Raw genomic sequence first — 16,602 nt, forward strand, 5'->3', positions numbered from 1 at the left:
AAAAGCTGTTGGAAAGGCCACATCATGGAGCTGCACATTCAGAAGGAATTTATACAGCGTGGCGTGTGTTCCCCATCATTGCTGGGGAAGGACAACACATCCTGTAGCACAGAGACAGAAAAGGGACGACAAACCACAGAGGGGCACGTAAATCAGTTTGTATTTTGACTCTGGAGGATACACTGCAGAAACTTCAGGCGAGAGAGAAGTTAAGGTGGAGGGGGGGAGGCTGGAGAAATGAAACAAGAGGGAGTTTGGATCGGGGGGTGGAGAGTTTAGATACGCTGTTTGACTTAGGAGAAAGCAGGATGAAGGGAGGGCAAGATTATTCACAGAATAGCAAGTCAGCCTGATCAGGACATCTTGCATGACTTTGCACGTTTTCCCCTCTATGAAGGCAGAAACTGAAGCAGAGAAAGTGAAGAAATCTGAGCCAGTGTAGGGATGTGTGAGGGCAAATCTCTCGCTGAGACAGAGGGAGGAAGAGCTGAGCTAACAATTGTGTCAATAAAGGTCAGGGTAGACACAGCAGGTCTGAGCCCTTGGAGACTTTTTCTATAACACACTGACCTTAATGAAAATTACCAGTGTTCTTCCTTTGACACCTGCAGGGCTCAAGGAGGCACCGCACCATGGAAGTCTCCATCAGGAGTCATTTCCTGAATGTTGCTGTTTTCCTGATGCATTGTGTGGTCCACAAGGCGAGCTGTGAGAAGGGCAACACTTCCCCTCTGCACTTCACTCACTTCTTCTACAATGCCACCATCTATGAGAATTCAGCCCCCAAGACCTACGTGGAGAGCTACGTCAAAATGGGTATTTACAAGAGAGACCCTGAGTGGGACATCAGGTACAGGATAGCTTCTGGAGACAACACTGGTTTGTTTAAAACAGAGGAGCATGTGATTGGGGATTTCTGCTTCTTGAGAATAAGAACCAGGAGCAGCAACACAGCACTTTTAAACCGTGAGGTCAAAGACAGTTACATGTTAATAATCAAGGCCACAGAGAGCACCTTTGCCTACGAAGCCTGGGCCAAAGTCTTGATCCATATTCTGGACAGAAATGACTTGAAACCTCTCTTTTCACCCCCCTCCTACAAAGTGTCCATCAGAGAAGACACTCCTCTGAAAACAGTGGTCAGCACGCTCAGTGCCACTGATGCTGATGCTGGGCAGAACGCTGAGTTCTACTATGCCCTCAACACCAAGTCCAACCTATTCACTGTGCACCCCACCACAGGGGCAGTTCTGGTCACAGGTAGGCTGAACAGCACCCATCGAGGCAGGCATAACCTGCAGGTTTTGGCTGTGGACAGAATGAGAAAGATCACAGAGGGGAATGGCTTTGGGAACTTGGCTAGTCTCACAATCCAGGTGGAGCCATCTGCCAGGAAACCCCCCTCTATCTCCTCAGTGAAGGTGACATCACCTGACTCAGATGAAGACTTTGTCTATGCAACTCTCTCTGTAGAAAGTGGTGACTCAGAAGCAGGGATTGATTCAGTTGAGTTTGTGGATGGAGATCCGGGAAGACATTTCAAAGCCGTCAAATCCTACTTTGGGAGCCCTGAGTTCATGGTTGTGTCAAACAAAGAGATAAACTGGTTACTTTACCCATTTGGTTTCAACCTCAGTGTGCAAGCCAAGGATAAGAGCAAGCCACCACTGTTCTCTCCTGTCAGAGTTGTCCACATTCCTCCCTCCAAGTATGTTTCTGCCAGGTTTGAGAAAGAAGTGTACCGGGTCCAGCTCAGTGAATTTTCCCCAGCTGGAAGCCAAGTTGTTATGGTGAAGATCACACCAGTTTTCCCAAATCTTAAATACATTTTGAGACCTACTCCTGACAGCACAAGCTTTAAGATCAATCCTCACACTGGACTGATAACTACAGTCAGAGCAATGGATTTCCACGAGCAGTCTAGTTTTGAGCTTGAAGTTACAACCAGTAACAGTCACACATCTGCCACTGTTATTGTTGACATCATTGACTGCAACAATCACGCTCCAAGTTTTACTCAGTCTTCCTACCACAGGGCCTTTGATGAAAATGTTCCTCCTGGTACCAGTGTCTTAACAGTAAGGGCTACAGATGAAGATAAAGGTGACAATGGCTTTGTCACCTACAGCATAGCCAACCAGAAATCTGTTCCCTTTGTCATTGACCCCTATTCTGGTGTCATTTCCACCTCCAAGTCCATGGACTATGAGCTGATGCAGAGATGGTACCACCTGCGCGTGTGGGCGTCAGATTGGGGCTCACCCTTCCGCCACGAGACAGAGGTGTACGTCTCCCTGACACTGAGCAACGTCAATGACAACGCTCCTGTGTTTGAGAAGGCAAGCTGCAGTGGCACCATCCCACGGGACTTTCCAGTTGGGAGCCCTGTGGCCACGGTCTCTGCAATCGACAGCGATGAGCTGCAGCATATCAAGTATGAAATCAAGTCTGGCAATGAGTTACAGCATTTTGAACTGAATCCCATCTCTGGAGTAATATCCCTTAGAATATCTCTGCGAGATCTTCCTCCTGAACAGCCACTTTTCTACTCTTTGAAAATAACTGCAACAGATGGAGAGAACTACGCTTTGCCAACATCTGTGAACATCACCGTGGTCGGCCAAGGTCTCCCTGTCAAAATGCAGTGTGAGGAAACAGGAGTCTTGAAGCAACTGACAGAAACCATCATACACTCCATTGAGTCTCAGTCTCAAGGCCATGGGCAGGATGATGAAACATCTCTGAACTTGCACCTTATAAACCATAATGCTCCTAAGTTTGATGACAGCTTTCCACGATCGATTGATATCATAGAGACTGTTCCCATCAACTCAACTATTGCTGACCTTTCAGCCACTGATCCTGACACAGGTTTTAATGGAAAATTGGTCTATGTGATCTCAGATGGAAACGATGACAGCTGCTTTACAATTGACCTGGAACTGGGTCTCCTTCAAGTCCTTTCTCCTTTAGATCATGAACAAACCAGCTTCTACATTCTTAACATTACTGTGTACGACCTTGGCACACCACAAAAATCATCTTGGAAACTATTGGCTGTGAATGTGTTGGATACCAATGATAATACTCCTAAATTCCCTCAAGGTGCCTATTGGGTGGCAATACCAGAACATGTAGCAGCAGGGACAACAATAGCTCAACTGAAAGCAGAGGATGCTGATACAGATGACAACGGGAGAGTAAAATACTCCCTCCTAACCCCCACGGACAAGTTTGCCATTAACAGTGTCACTGGAGAAGTGACGGTTACAGGTGCTCTAGATAGAGAATTGTGGCCTTGCTATGTGCTAAAAATAGAAGCTAGGGACCAGCCCAAAACAGGCTTCCAGCTGTTCTCTGTTACAGACCTGGTTGTGACTCTGGAGGATGTAAACGACAACACACCACAGTGCCTCCCAGCCCTCAACAGAGTGAAGGTCCCCGAAGACCTGCCCGTGGGGACCATTCTCCTGTTCCTGGAGGCTTTTGACCCTGATGCTGGCTCAGGGGGGGAGGTGAGGTACAGCCTCATTAACAATGAGGAGATGTTTCATGTGGATAAGCTGACCGGGGCGCTCCGTTTGGAGAAGGAGCTGGACTATGAGAAAAGGGACTCTTACAATGTAACCGTGCAGGTCAGTGACGGCGGGAAGCCCTTCTCTCGCTCTTCCCTCTGCCACCTGGAGGTGAACGTCATTGATGTCAACGAGAACTTGAACCCACCACGCTTTGCCTCCTTTGTCTACAAAGGCTGGGTGCAGGAGAACAGCCCTAAGGGCACATCGGTGATGATGGTCACAGCAAAGGACATCGACAGGGGCAAAGATGGAGAGGTTCAGTATTTCCTCCGAGAAGGAACTGGCCTGTCTGTCTTCAACATTGAAAAGGACACAGGTAAGGACATCTTCATTTAATAGTTTACCTTACAGGCCTAAACTTCCTGCTGTGCTTGGCCTGGCTGTTTGCAATCGTCCATGCATTCAAGCCTTTCTTGATTGTGCAGGGATTTACTAAGTCTATCCCTGGATCTGGGTAGGAGCAAGCAGGTGTTTTTCTCCTTAAAATAATGGCAAATAAATGTCTGGCCTCCCCCAAAATACTGAAGTCTTCTCTTTCACGTGTGTACCAAAAATTAATTGCTCAGCAGAAGCAAGCCCTCACCTTCCACACAATCTCACGGCCATGCAAGGTGGGTGTGAGAGTTTGTGCAGCAAAGGGCAGGAGGCAGACTTGAGACTTCTCTGTCATTGAAGACTGGGTGGTCTGAGTTCCTTAAATCCCTCAGAAACACTCTGTCCTTCTCCTAGGCACCATACGGACCATAGGATCACTCGACCGAGAGGGAACATCTCACTACTGGCTGACTGTGCTAGCCCTTGACCTGGGAACAATTCCTCTGTCTTCTGTGACTGAAATTTATATTGAAGTCACTGATACCAATGACAACCCACCTCAGATGTCCAGACCTGTCTTCTATGCCTCTGTGATGGAGAATTCCCCACCAAACACATCTGTCCTTCAGCTTGATGCCTTCGATCCAGACTCCAGCTCAGAGGGAAAACTAACTTTTCACATCCTAAGTGGAAATCCTCAAGGACTCTTTGCCATTAACCTCATTACAGGTAAGACTGACCCAGCTCAGCATCTGTTTTTGAGGCTTCCAAGTGCCCAGAGGATGTTACATATTCGATATAAACAGCCCACACAGCTGCCTTTGGCACACCTTCCTCTTGCAGGAAAAGTCCCAGTCTCCGAATACACTCTGTGGGGAGTCTGAGGATTGAAACCCTCAACCTCAGGGCTGTGATTTGCATCCAGATGGCTCTTAGAATGACACAAAAGTGCTGCTTTCAAAGCCCTAAACAGTTGTTTTTAATCTTCCCCCTTATAAACAACTGCCCTATTGCACAGCCTGAGCCAGGGAACACCCTTCTGGAGGTGACTGTTCCTGACACCGACCCAGGCAGGATTAACAAAAATTAATTCCACTGCACTTAAAGGCTCCACCCATTCTCCAGCACTATTAATGCAGTAAGTGTAGTAAGCCTCTTCTTCCATCTTCTTAGACTATATCTTTCATCTGAGGATTATTTACCAGATCTTTCAGAGCCATCAAAAACTCGCCGATGTTTTGTGTAAACAGCTTCCTCAAACTATCCCGGCAGAGCTGACATTGGGCCAGTCTGGCAAGGAAAGCTGTGCTGAGCCCTTCATGCCATCAGCTCCTGGGAGAAGAGGGAAGGGAGGGCACAGAGCCTCAGTATGGGAGAGGATTAATTGCATGACTTTGATCTCCTGGAGATGATAAAAGCAGTTCAGCTCCTGCAGTGGGATGGAAGCTTGCTCTCAGGTGAGGAGCTGGATGCATTGAAAAAGGCTAGAGGTGCTCTCAGCTACATCTTACCAGTGGTGTAATGGCTCTCTGGAAGTGCTCTACAGCTGGCTAGGAGGGGAATGGAAGAAATAAATTACTATTATGAAATACTAAAATCTGTTTTTCACAAGAACCTCACAGGGTGTATTTTACATGACACTGTATAAATGCACCTGGAGATGTCAGCTAACTGTGACCACTGCTGCCCACAGCTGTAGCTGTCTGTGCTGCCAGAAGCTTTTTAGCCTGGTCAGGACATTGCTCTGCATCCAGCTTTCCCACATAATCCAAACAGCTATGTACAACCCAGCCCCAGGACAGCTTACACAATGCAGGGTTCTGCAGAAATGTTCCTTCAGAAGCCCTGATGCATAAAACCACTGCCTTTCTGATGGGATGTGAAGCAGGATGGCTATCAGGACACCAAGCTGGCTCCCCTCTTCAGCTGAGCAGCCATGCACCCTGCAGGAAATTCAGCCTTTATGCTGCAGGCAAAGCTTTCAGCCCCACAGGAGTGCAGCCCTGCAAAGTCAAGCTCCAAGGCTGTCATGTTCCACAGCAAAATGAGTGACTCTGGCAAAATCTAAAAGTTTGCTAATGAGACACCTCACCTCTAAACCAACCCATTAATCCCCATTTTAGACAAAAAAAGCTCTCTCAGGTATGAATCATCTCCTCTCCATCTCTCCCTGTACTCAGGTGATTTGCATGAGAAAACTGATAAGTTTGTCAATTCTGAAGAAATCCATGGGCTGATCTTATCTCTTGGACAGTTGCTGGAGGTCTCTTTAAACCCTGAGCTTGGAGGTTGTTTAAGGTCCTGCTTCCAATCCCGATGAACATTCAGTTATCCATTATTTCACTTGCATGTCACCCAGAAGAGCCTATAATTACCTGTGAACATAAACTGGGCAGTTATACCCTCATGTTTACAGTATCTAAAGAGAAGCCATTTGCTGCTGCTGCTAGAAGGAATATCACAGCTTGTCTAACGTTCAGGGCCCTAGGCAGCTTTTTGGAAACCCAATGGTATTTTCATTCTGCAGGCTAGCTGCTCTATTCAGTAGAATAAAACAATAATCTTTGGTCTCAGCTTGCTCCTGTAGCACCGGAAGATGAGCTGCTGGTCATCCCCATTAGTGCAGGATGGTATTTAAAAAAAGAAGGGTTATCCCATGGCAGGGCAGAAGACTGATCAAGGCATTTCCTTTTCACCTGTCCCACATGGTTATCGTCATGAAAGAGCAGACAAATAAAGTCACACAGGCACTGAAATAAGCCAGAGCACAAGAGGGCCAGAGCTCAGTCTGGGTCTCTCCCAGGTAGGACATTCCTGGTAGTGGCCTCTTGGCAAAGGGAGAGGAGGAGGAGGAGGAAGCTTGTTCTCATCCTGTGTCCTAATAAGAATTAAGGTCCTGATGTACTGCTACAACAGGTGTATCTACACCCAGAATAACCCTGCAGAATAGCCCTGGGTAATCATTTAGGGCAGAGTGACATACTATTGCAAGTAACTGAATTGGGTTCCTGGTTGTGTGTTTGATTCAGTCCCTTGACATGGGGGTGGACTGGCCAGTGGAGACATAACCAGCAAGGCCCCTTGACTTCCCCTGGGGCCTTGCAGGGCAACCAGAAACAGCTATGCTAACTGTCCTGGGCTCCTCCAGCATTCCCAAACTACCACAGAAACACTCTAAGATCTTCAAGCTCTCAGTTCTCAAAAGAGGGTGGAGAAAAAGGGGGAAAATACATGAAAGGGTAAATGAGAAGAGGGAACAAAACTGTGCACTGAGATGAAAGCTCTGTGCCATCGGCGATGGAATCTCTCCAGCCCAGCCTGGCAGCTGGTGTGGAGCAGTGTTTGTGGGAGACAGGGATAGATAGCTACATGGAGAGATGGGCAGATAGTAGGGTTTGGGGTATTCTTCTGCTGGAAGAGTTTTCAGCTTGTTTTGTTCAGGATTTGATGTGAAAGGGGTTCGAGTCCAGACAGGACCAGGAAGAACTGGGAGGCTGTGGCAGGAAGAGTCGGGATGAAGCCATTCACCCTGCTGAAAGGCTGTTTGGAGAATCCTTTTACTTTGGATTATTTGTCTGAAGCTCTTATCTGGTGCTTGTTCTTCTGGTGTTTCTTCTGCTGTGTCAGTGTCCCTTGGCTTCCCCAGGATGCCTGTGGTTCCCTGCATTTCTCTGCAAGGAAGGGCATCCTGCTCTTTAGGCCCGTGGGATGGTTGCATGGCTGCACCCCAAATCAACATAGAACACAGCTGAGCATGGAGTAGAGCACAGCAAGGTCAGAGTAAGAGGTGGGGTGGTAAGAGGAGAAGGAAAAAAAAGGTTAAATGGAAGCAGGAGTGAGACAAGAGGATTTCAGGAGAACAACCTCTTCCCTTCTCGAGCTCTTGTGAAAGCCTCAGTGCCTGCAAACCTGATTCTGGCTATTTTAACTATCTTAGATTTTCCCCCCTGCAGCAAGGGCAGGGGGCCAGCAACCTCCACCCCAACCCTGTTCTTGCCAGCAGAAGTTATTATTATTCCTTGTTCCCTGACAACAATGCCCTGGTAATTTCAGTGCTCGTGTTCCAACATGAGCAGCCTTCCTCTCTGCCCTTTGCAGGCAGCAGGCAGGAGAGAGGCAGACAATCCTTTCTCATTGCTGTGTGTGGACAGGCTGCTGGAGCAGTCTATGCCTGCCTGCATGCAGGCAGCAGAAAGCTTGCTTCTGGACCTTCATCTGCATGCAGACCTTGGCTAATTGGCCAGGTGCAATTAGGACCTTTCACAGTTTTGTTCAGTCTCTGTAGGGTTCAGCAGAAACCTTCAGGGCCTCATGCAAGAACACAAATAAAGGACACCCACTCCCATGGGACAGGCTGGATGGGGTTTTCCAGCAGGGCAGGGTACTGATAACTCACAGACATGCACATGCACACACAAAACACTCATTAAAACTAAGCCTGCACTTCCCAGGCCTTGTAGGGGACAGCAGAAAGAACCAAGGAATTGTGTCCCCAGGCCACACAAAGCTGATGGCAGTTCCCCTTTAATAACAGCTTCCACTTCCATTTGAGCCCTCTGGCCTCACAGGGTGTATAACCAAGCAGCAACAAATGAAAATGTGCATTAATTCCAGCCAGCTTCTCCTGGGAATCCTGTGCAGTGTCCATCTCCCCACCTCCAGGAGCTCCATGGCCATGTGAACGCTGCTGTCAGTTTGTGCATCTCAGCTTCGCCCAGAGCCGCGGCTCCAAAGGGAATTAGCATGATTAACCCTAATTAATTAACCACAAGAGCTTTCAGATCCCAGAGCAGAGCGGTAACTGGCTCCAGAGGGGGGAACCAGGAGCCATGGCTGGGCACTGAGTAAGGGACAGAGTTTGCCTGGGGTGAGGAGGAGAAGCCAACCCTTTGCCTTGTGGGTCGGCAGATGTGGAGATAAACCAAAAAAATTGCATCTGGTGAGACTCCCAGCTGGGATAGACTACAGGTTATGTTACAGAGAGCAGAGCCAGCTCTTAGTCCCCAGGAGACAGGAGCATCTTCAGTGGTACAGACATTCAAGAGTGCCATTAAATTCCAGTTCATCTGCCTTCACTACAGTCCTCCTTCTCCAGCACTAGAAAGCTGAGCTATGATCCTGCTTTCTTTCATTTTTTTCATTAAGTCATGAAAGAATTTCAGGGTGTGGCCTGGCAAATCCAGATAGTCACTTCAGATTGGTTAAATTCCCTTCCATCAGGCAGCATGTAGTAATCCAGTGCAAACAAGGTGTTAGTCTGCTGGAACTGGATTTTGCAATCTGATAAACCAGAAATCTCCAGTGTGCACATGGGTGTCAGGCAGCTCTGTTGTCAATATCTCTTTGTCCTGTGGGCTTTTTAGGCTAAAATTATGAAGCATTCCCTGAGGTAGCTGGAGTTCTGGACTCAGTAGCCAGCCTGTTGGCAGTAAGGACAGGAGCCTCAGAGATCTCAGTGAGCTGCTGCTGCAATTACTTCTCCAGGTCCCCATTAGGAGAGCATTTCCATGAGTGTTGCTGCTAATGGAGCCCTGCAGCCTCTCACTAATCTGGAAAAGCTTAAAAAACTTTAAAACTTTTTAAAAGTTTTAAAAGCTCCTCAGCCAGGTTCTCTCCTGAGTCCTCTTCACCTGCTGAGATGTTAAAAGGATGATTAGGGAGAGAAAAAAGCTACTCTGCAGACAAGCAAACAATTTTTCAAGCCATCTTGTCATAACACATTAAGGAGTGCTGATTTATGATGGTAAAGGCATCAAATAAATGTTTAGCACCATGGCTGGTGCCAAATGTGAATAATCCCAGAGAACAAGTGGAAACGGTGAACAGTAGTCATGTTCCAAGCAGCTGCTCCTTGCACCCTCCTTCAGCTGCCTCCTGTTTCCTGCAGCCATTTGAAATTTTCTCCTGCCTGTCATGCTCAGACAGACATACACAAAAAGTATGGTACAACTGAAGACAATACTATTAATTAAAGCTTTCAGGCTTGGCACCAGAAATGAGAGTTGAGATGGGTTCATGCAGCTGGGATTTACAAGTCTTTCAGGACACACAGAGCTCACTCCACTGCACATGCACATGGCATCCTGTGCAGAGCATTTCCCAGGGTAAAGTGAACCTGTGTCACTGCTTGCTGTGCTCAGGAAAATTCACCCTGCCCGTCATTGGTGTGAAGAAGCAGAATTTCTCTTCACAGAGAAAAGAGAAGTGGACTAGAAGTAACTAGGAGTGGACAAAAGCACTCACATGTGTCAGCCTTGATGACTTTCAGGTCATCAAACATTGCATATGCAATTTCCATCATTGGTAAAGCAGTTATAAAATGATGTAGAGCTGTTTTTCTCTGAAAAGTGAAGAGTCAAGGCGCTCAGCAAGGACTGTTGTGAAACCAGACATGGAAACAGAACTCAGAACTCGGCTCCATCCTTTCCACACTTGCATCTACTCAGCTTAGTCATTGACAGGCCAAAAAGAGGCAATTAAGATGACTTTGTTTCAACTCTAGTTTATTAGAGCCACAATTCTTCCCTCCTGCATCCAACTTATTCAGTGTGGTTAAACTACTGTGTATTTTTCAGAAATCCCTCAAATCTTGCAGTTGTTGGAAGACTCATCCTGTGTCTCATCAAGGCTTAAGTATTGTACCAACATTATTTTTTACTGTGTACCTTATTTTTAGCTGGAATGCATTTGTTCTAGCAGTCAAGTAGAGGGTATTTCCCAAGACAAACTTTTGTCAAAACACTGTAAATTACAAAGAGCAAGGTTGAGCACAGGGAAAACAGGAGTGGAGACTTGTTAAGAGGCCAGACTTGTGCCAGCACATGCAGAATGTTTCTTACTTAGAGGCATAAGAAAAGTTTTGTTTTCATGGTCCTGCAGCTTTTCTCACCTAATGCCTTGCCAACCCTCAACTGATGCAGGCATCTGGTAGGTGTTCCCCCTCCTCCGTGGTCTCTGTGATCAGAGAGCAGCAGCAACACCTCCACAGAGGGATTCACGCTGGGAGGGGGTGGGTTCCCCTCTGGGGGTATCTGCCTTTCTGCTCTGATCACAAAGGGAACCTGAAACAGGACAGGTGGGCAGGCTGATCTTGGGCATTCACGGATCTGATCAGCCCTGGTTTTTCTTGCGTGCTGAGTCTTGGAGCTCAAAGGGTTTCTTTCTTGGCAGGTCTGATTTCCACGACTTCACGGCAGCTGGATCGAGAATACAAGGCTGAACATATCCTAGAGGTGGGTAATGATGATTGTAATTAGCTTTATTTACCTACAAGTGTATTAAGTCCTCAAAGAGCTTTCCCTGCAAGTTGGAGCACAGAGAAAGAATCTCATCCCATCAGCTCCCAACTGCTGGGAAACTTAATTAAATGGTGTGTGTTAACCCAAGAGACAGCTGCAGCAGTACTGTGGGGTTTATTATTTTCTTGCTGAAGACTGGAGCAAAATTTCTGTTCTGGAAGCTGTGGGAATGCAGGAAGAGGACTGGAACTATCCTCTAGCAGGATGGTTTATACATTATGAGGGAAAGAGCAAGCCAGAGAAATCCACCCTCATTTATCTCATTGTATCAGATATTGCTGTGTAGATTCTGTCACCAGCCCCCACCATCCTCAGCTGCTCACAGCTACAAGTATTTCCATCAGAGGGATCTGCAGGTTTTTGGGTCTATCAGGGTCTTTCATTTCTCTCTGCAATGCAACGTGCTGGGAGCGTGCACAGGCAGGGCAGGGTGAGGATGGCTGGTACCTCACCAAGCCATTGCAGTACAGATGTTTTCAGATGTGTGATCTCTAATGTTCAGCCAGCCAGAGCAGCTGGAGGCAGGAGCCCTGCAAACTCATCCCCCTGTGCATGGACAGGCCCTGCACACTGCCAGCTACAGCCACCGGGCTTTGCCCTGCAGAGGGGAGCAGTGCCTTTGAGAAAGTGCAGATAGAAATGCAGAGCCACACAAAATCCCGCAGCTGAGTCATTGCCCACCAGGATGGAGGCTGGCTGGTCACACTCAGGTCATGTCTGAGAGCCCTGTCACCTGCTCCCTTTGCTTGCTGACAGGTGGCTGTGTCTGACAACGGAGAGCCAGCGCTGAAGTCCACCAGCAGAGTCGTGATCCAAGTCCTGGATGCCAATGACAGCCCTCCCAGTTTCCCCCACAAGCTGTTCATGGTGCAGCTCCCCGAGAGGGAGGCCTCGGAGACCCCACTGCCCGTCTACAGGCTGATCGCTTCCGACCGTGACCAGGGCCAGAACAGCCAGATCACCTACACCATCGAGGAGGAGGAGGATGGCATATTCACCATCAACCCCACAACTGGCACAGTCTTCTCCAGGAAAGCTTTCCCTGCCTCTGAATACAACATACTCACGGTGAGAGGAGAGGGAAACACAAAGAGCTGATGGGAAGAGACAGGCAGAAAGGGAAAGAGAGAAAAGGGTTAAGAAACAGAAAAGATACAAGGAAAGAGATGGATAAAATGCAGCAGTGAGAAGGAGAAGAGCTTGAATAAGGCAAATGTGTTAAGAGGGAGAGAAAGTGGGAGGGAATTATAGGAAATGCAGAAGGTAGGAAGCTATTAAAAATGGACAATAAGTTTAAAATGAACTGTCCAACCTACCTTCAGAGAGGAATACAGTGATCCATGATCCCATATGGATGTGGACTCAAACCTGAACAGTCTTTGGGTTCCATCATGCCTCTGTGTGGCATTCTGATCTGGCCATGGAGCTTGGATGTAGTTTCAAATCTTTCCCACCATCTGTGGGTCTTTGCAACGAGGCTTGTAATCCGAGTCTCTGCTATGGATGGAGCTTGGCAGATTTACTTGACTGCAAAGAGGAATTTGGGTTGCATGGCTCTGCCTTGGAAGCAGCCAGAGCATGGACCACTGGCTCAAGACTTGTTTAATGGGATCTTTGGGCACACTGGGAGCTGAAACTTCTGGTGGGTGTGGGAGAAGGAGCTTTCCATGGAATTCCCATGAGCTAACTGAGCTTTCTCCCTGAGTGCTTGTGCCTTTCTCTGCAGGTCAAGGCCACAGACGGCGGCAGCCCCCCGCTCTCCTCCCACGTGAGACTTCACATCAGCTGGGTCGCCCGGCCCGGCCCTTCCTCAGAACCACTGGCTTTTGATGAACCCCACTTCAACTTCGCCGTGATGGAAACAGATCCTGTGAACCACATGGTGGGAGTGATCAGCATGGAGATGGGCCCCAGCCAAGTGTGGTTTAATATCACAGGTGAGGCACAGAAATTAGAGCAGGGCAGCGGTGTCTGGGAGCGTTTGCTCTGGCTCCCTTGGCTTTCAGCGCTCTCGCATGCCTGAGCTAATGGAGTTGTTTGCTTTAGGTGTAGGTGAGCTATGGGGAAAGCTTTCTCACAGGCACCGGAAGGTTTAAACAGCCATTAGACAAAGCTGCCCATCCAAGGCTGCCAGTGCCAAGTGCAATTACCCAACACAGTTCTTTAATGACAATCTGGAACTTGCCTGTGTTTGAGGTGTTCTCCGATGTCGCACGAGAGGCAGGGCATGCCAGTGCCAGCTCCTCTTGGGAATCAAGTGACACTGTTGTTTTTGTTAAAACTGCCAGCAAGGATCCAGGTGTGTGGCTGAGGGTTACAGATACCCTCATATCTCCCTCCACGTTGTCTTGAGCAGGGAGCTGAGAAGGAAGCATTCCTCAAAGACCTAGTCTGCCCTAACTTGTGGGGCTCTCCCTTCCTCCTCACCACATCCCAGGGGTGATTTAGACATGGAATGTGGAACTCTAGGGCCTCCTCTAAGACACACGATTCAGAGGGGGTGTGGGCTGTCACCCCAGGGGATTCTCCAGGCAGTGTGTGCAGAACTGGTCCTACCAACGAGGGCCAATTGTGCTCGTGTAATTTGATGTTTTGAAGTGGTGCCCCAATCTACCTTGCACAGCCTTTCCCTGGTACTGCCTGCAGGGCCTGCCCTTGTCAGACAAAGCCTTAATTGGGCAAGTGAATAGTTTTTCTCCTTACTGTGTTAGGGCATGGATAATGGTGTATAAATACAATTAAGCAACAAGAGATACAACACTACAAGGAGCAAGACAATATCTGTGAAAGGTTTATCTGGCATTAGTAGTGTCTGCTTGGGCCTGCAGAATGAATGGTGTATTCCTCTGAATGTTATCCCATCATTTCCCTGCTGAGTGCTGGAGCATAGCTTGACTTCATCTTTCCTAGTTCCTAGAGCTCCAAGTGATGCTGAAAGCTCTCTTGGTTTCTATCCTGGTGGAAAAGGGCAGGATTTTACTTTCCCTGCAAGGGAAGGAAGGCATCATGACAGCTGGTGGCCAAGGGGGTGATGCAGAGATCCAGGAGCCTTTGGCAGCTCATTCAGGGTTTCACCTTTCCCACACCACAAACACTCTGTCACTGGGATTGATGGAGTCTGCAAAATCTCAGACAAAGCAACAGTGCTCTTCATCTCTTTCCTTTTCTGGGCTTCTTCTTTCCATTTGGCACCGTGCACAGGTGAGTCTCTGATCCATGGGTCTCTCTCCCTCTATCTCTGCTTCTTTCTGTCTCTTTCCCAGCAGGAGAGCAGTGGTACAGATGGCTGGTGAGCACTGCATTCCTCCAGCAAGGGTAGATATGTCATTTTACAACCAGCAAAGATTTTACCAGCTGGTAATAGAATAAAGCAGAATCCAGAGCATCTAGTAGCCAGGGAGGAAGAAGTTGAGACCTGGGATAAATTACAGGAAACTCTTTCAGCTTCTTCATATCTCAGAACAGCTTTGCAGGGTTTAATGTGCAAGAGGAGCCAAATAGACCCCAGCAAGTGAGGCATGAGAAAGGAGCTGCCATGCCAGGGCTGAGCAGCAGTAGGGTGAGGGACAGCTTTCTGCTGCTGAGCTGCTCAGGCCTGCTGTTCCTGGCAATTCTCAGCCATCTGGGTTGGAGGCAACAGGCTCTGCTCACCCTGGAAGCACCGTCTGCCTCCCCAACTGTTGAGTGTTGGGAATTCAGGTAGCTCCCAGGCTCCCAGGCGTGGTGATGAGGACCATTGCTGATATGCCCACAGTGTGACCTTGAATCAGAAGCCAGCAAGAGCCCTTCTTGTTGCAAGGCAAGAGCCTTCTACCCAGCAGGTCCCTGATCCATGCTAAGCCAGTGATGGTGCATGGCTGGAAACCAAATGTGCTGAAATGTGCCTGTTGCCAAGCTAGCCAGGACATCACATGCATAAGTGCTTCCTTTCCCCTTCTCTCCTCCTCCTCATTTTCTTTAATTCCCCTCACCTTCCTTTTCACACTACTTTGTCACCATCTGTGACTATCTCTTTGTCCAGCTTTGCCTTGTCCTCCCTATCTCCTGTGTCCATCTATCTATGGACATATCTATGGACATCTATCTATCTATCTGTCTATCTATCTATCTATCTATCTATCTATCTATCTATCTATCTATCTATCTATCTATCTCATGTGGTTTTGAGTTTCCAGGTTTGGGAGAGGCCTTACCTGTGGCTCTGTCCCCAATCTAGCTGATGTAACTGCCCTCCTGTTGCCCTTTTCTGTCTCCCCCTTGTCCCAGGTGGTGATGATGACATGGATTTTGACATTGAAAAGAGTACAGGCAGCATGGTCATTGCAAGACCCCTGGATGCAAGGAAGAAGTCAAGCTATAACCTGACAGTAGAAGTCACTGATGGGTCCAGTACGATCAAAACCCAGGTAATTTTTTTTTCCTTTAGTGGGGACCCCATGGAAAGGGAGCATATGCCAAAGCTGAGTCTGTTGAGCTCTGGATCAGGTGCCAGGCACAGGAATCTCCTTACACTGTGATGCTCTATTACACAGTGACCCTTACACCAAGCTAAGACTGTTTATATGTTGTTGGAATCACAGCTGGTCTAGGAAAGCTTAGATCTTTCCCATTTCTCCCAGGCAGCACACAAGGACACATCTACACCACCAGCCAAGCTGGGGTGGTAGTTCACACACTCAGAACTCAACTTGGTCTCAGCAGCTCAGGATGATTTACAGCACATCTGGGACAGCATCTTAAGGGAAGTGTGTACACAGTTAGGTCAGGCTTGGGTCCGTGTTCCCATGCCAAGGGTTGTTCCTGGGATATGCTAGCCCAGGTACAACCTGCACAAATCCATCTGCAAGAGGTGAGGTCAGACCCAGGGAGTGAGTGGAGTGACTGCAGAGATGCTGTGTGCTCTGAGTTGCCTGATATAAAGTAAGTGCTGGTAAAAGGAGGCATTTCACTGTCAGGCATGTACCTGAGCCCCAGCTAAAATGATGAGATTTTGCCCATCTTTACCTACCCTGAGGAGGGGTGTTCAGGACATGCTCTTTCACTAGTCATTCTCTCCACACATAAGAAGCAGCCAAAAATCCAGCCATCGATGCACAGGAAGACCTAGGATGTGAGTCACCTGTCAGTAATGCTTACCATGGGAAATTCACTGTGGGGGGTGATGAGTGATGAGGAACTGCAGCATTCTTGTGAAATGTGATGCTAACCGATGGCCACTTGTCTCAGCTATGTTCCAGTATTGCTCCAAATAAACAAACAAAGCCCCACCTTGCCTAGTGTGCATTCCCTGCCACCTTGCATCTCATCCCTACGTTTATTTTGGCACTCGAGGCTGCTAGCAGATGTCAAGAAACCTGCTCTTGTAAAACCCCCATGGCATGCTCAGGTTTGCTAAAGGAAGCAAATTATTA

The 16,602-nt window shown here is 48.0% G+C and overlaps 1 protein-coding gene across 1 annotated transcript in view; it reads left to right on the forward strand.

Moving 5' to 3' along the window:
- FAT2 (FAT atypical cadherin 2) overlaps positions 1-16,602 on the forward strand; it is a 54,953-nt gene that overhangs the window by 9,770 nt on the left and 28,581 nt on the right. The window contains exons 2-7 of the mRNA XM_086851419.1: positions 612-3,894; positions 4,308-4,622; positions 11,064-11,125; positions 11,948-12,259; positions 12,918-13,128; positions 15,458-15,597. Coding sequence (XP_086707545.1) covers positions 633-3,894; positions 4,308-4,622; positions 11,064-11,125; positions 11,948-12,259; positions 12,918-13,128; positions 15,458-15,597 — 4,302 coding nt within the window. The 5' untranslated portion in view covers positions 612-632. The remainder of the gene's footprint in view (positions 1-611; positions 3,895-4,307; positions 4,623-11,063; positions 11,126-11,947; positions 12,260-12,917; positions 13,129-15,457; positions 15,598-16,602) is intronic.

Source organism: Cyanistes caeruleus, chromosome 15 (genome assembly GCF_971803275.1).
Source record: "Cyanistes caeruleus chromosome 15, bCyaCae1.hap1.1, whole genome shotgun sequence".
In the NCBI taxonomy this organism is placed as follows: Eukaryota; Metazoa; Chordata; class Aves; order Passeriformes; family Paridae; genus Cyanistes; species Cyanistes caeruleus.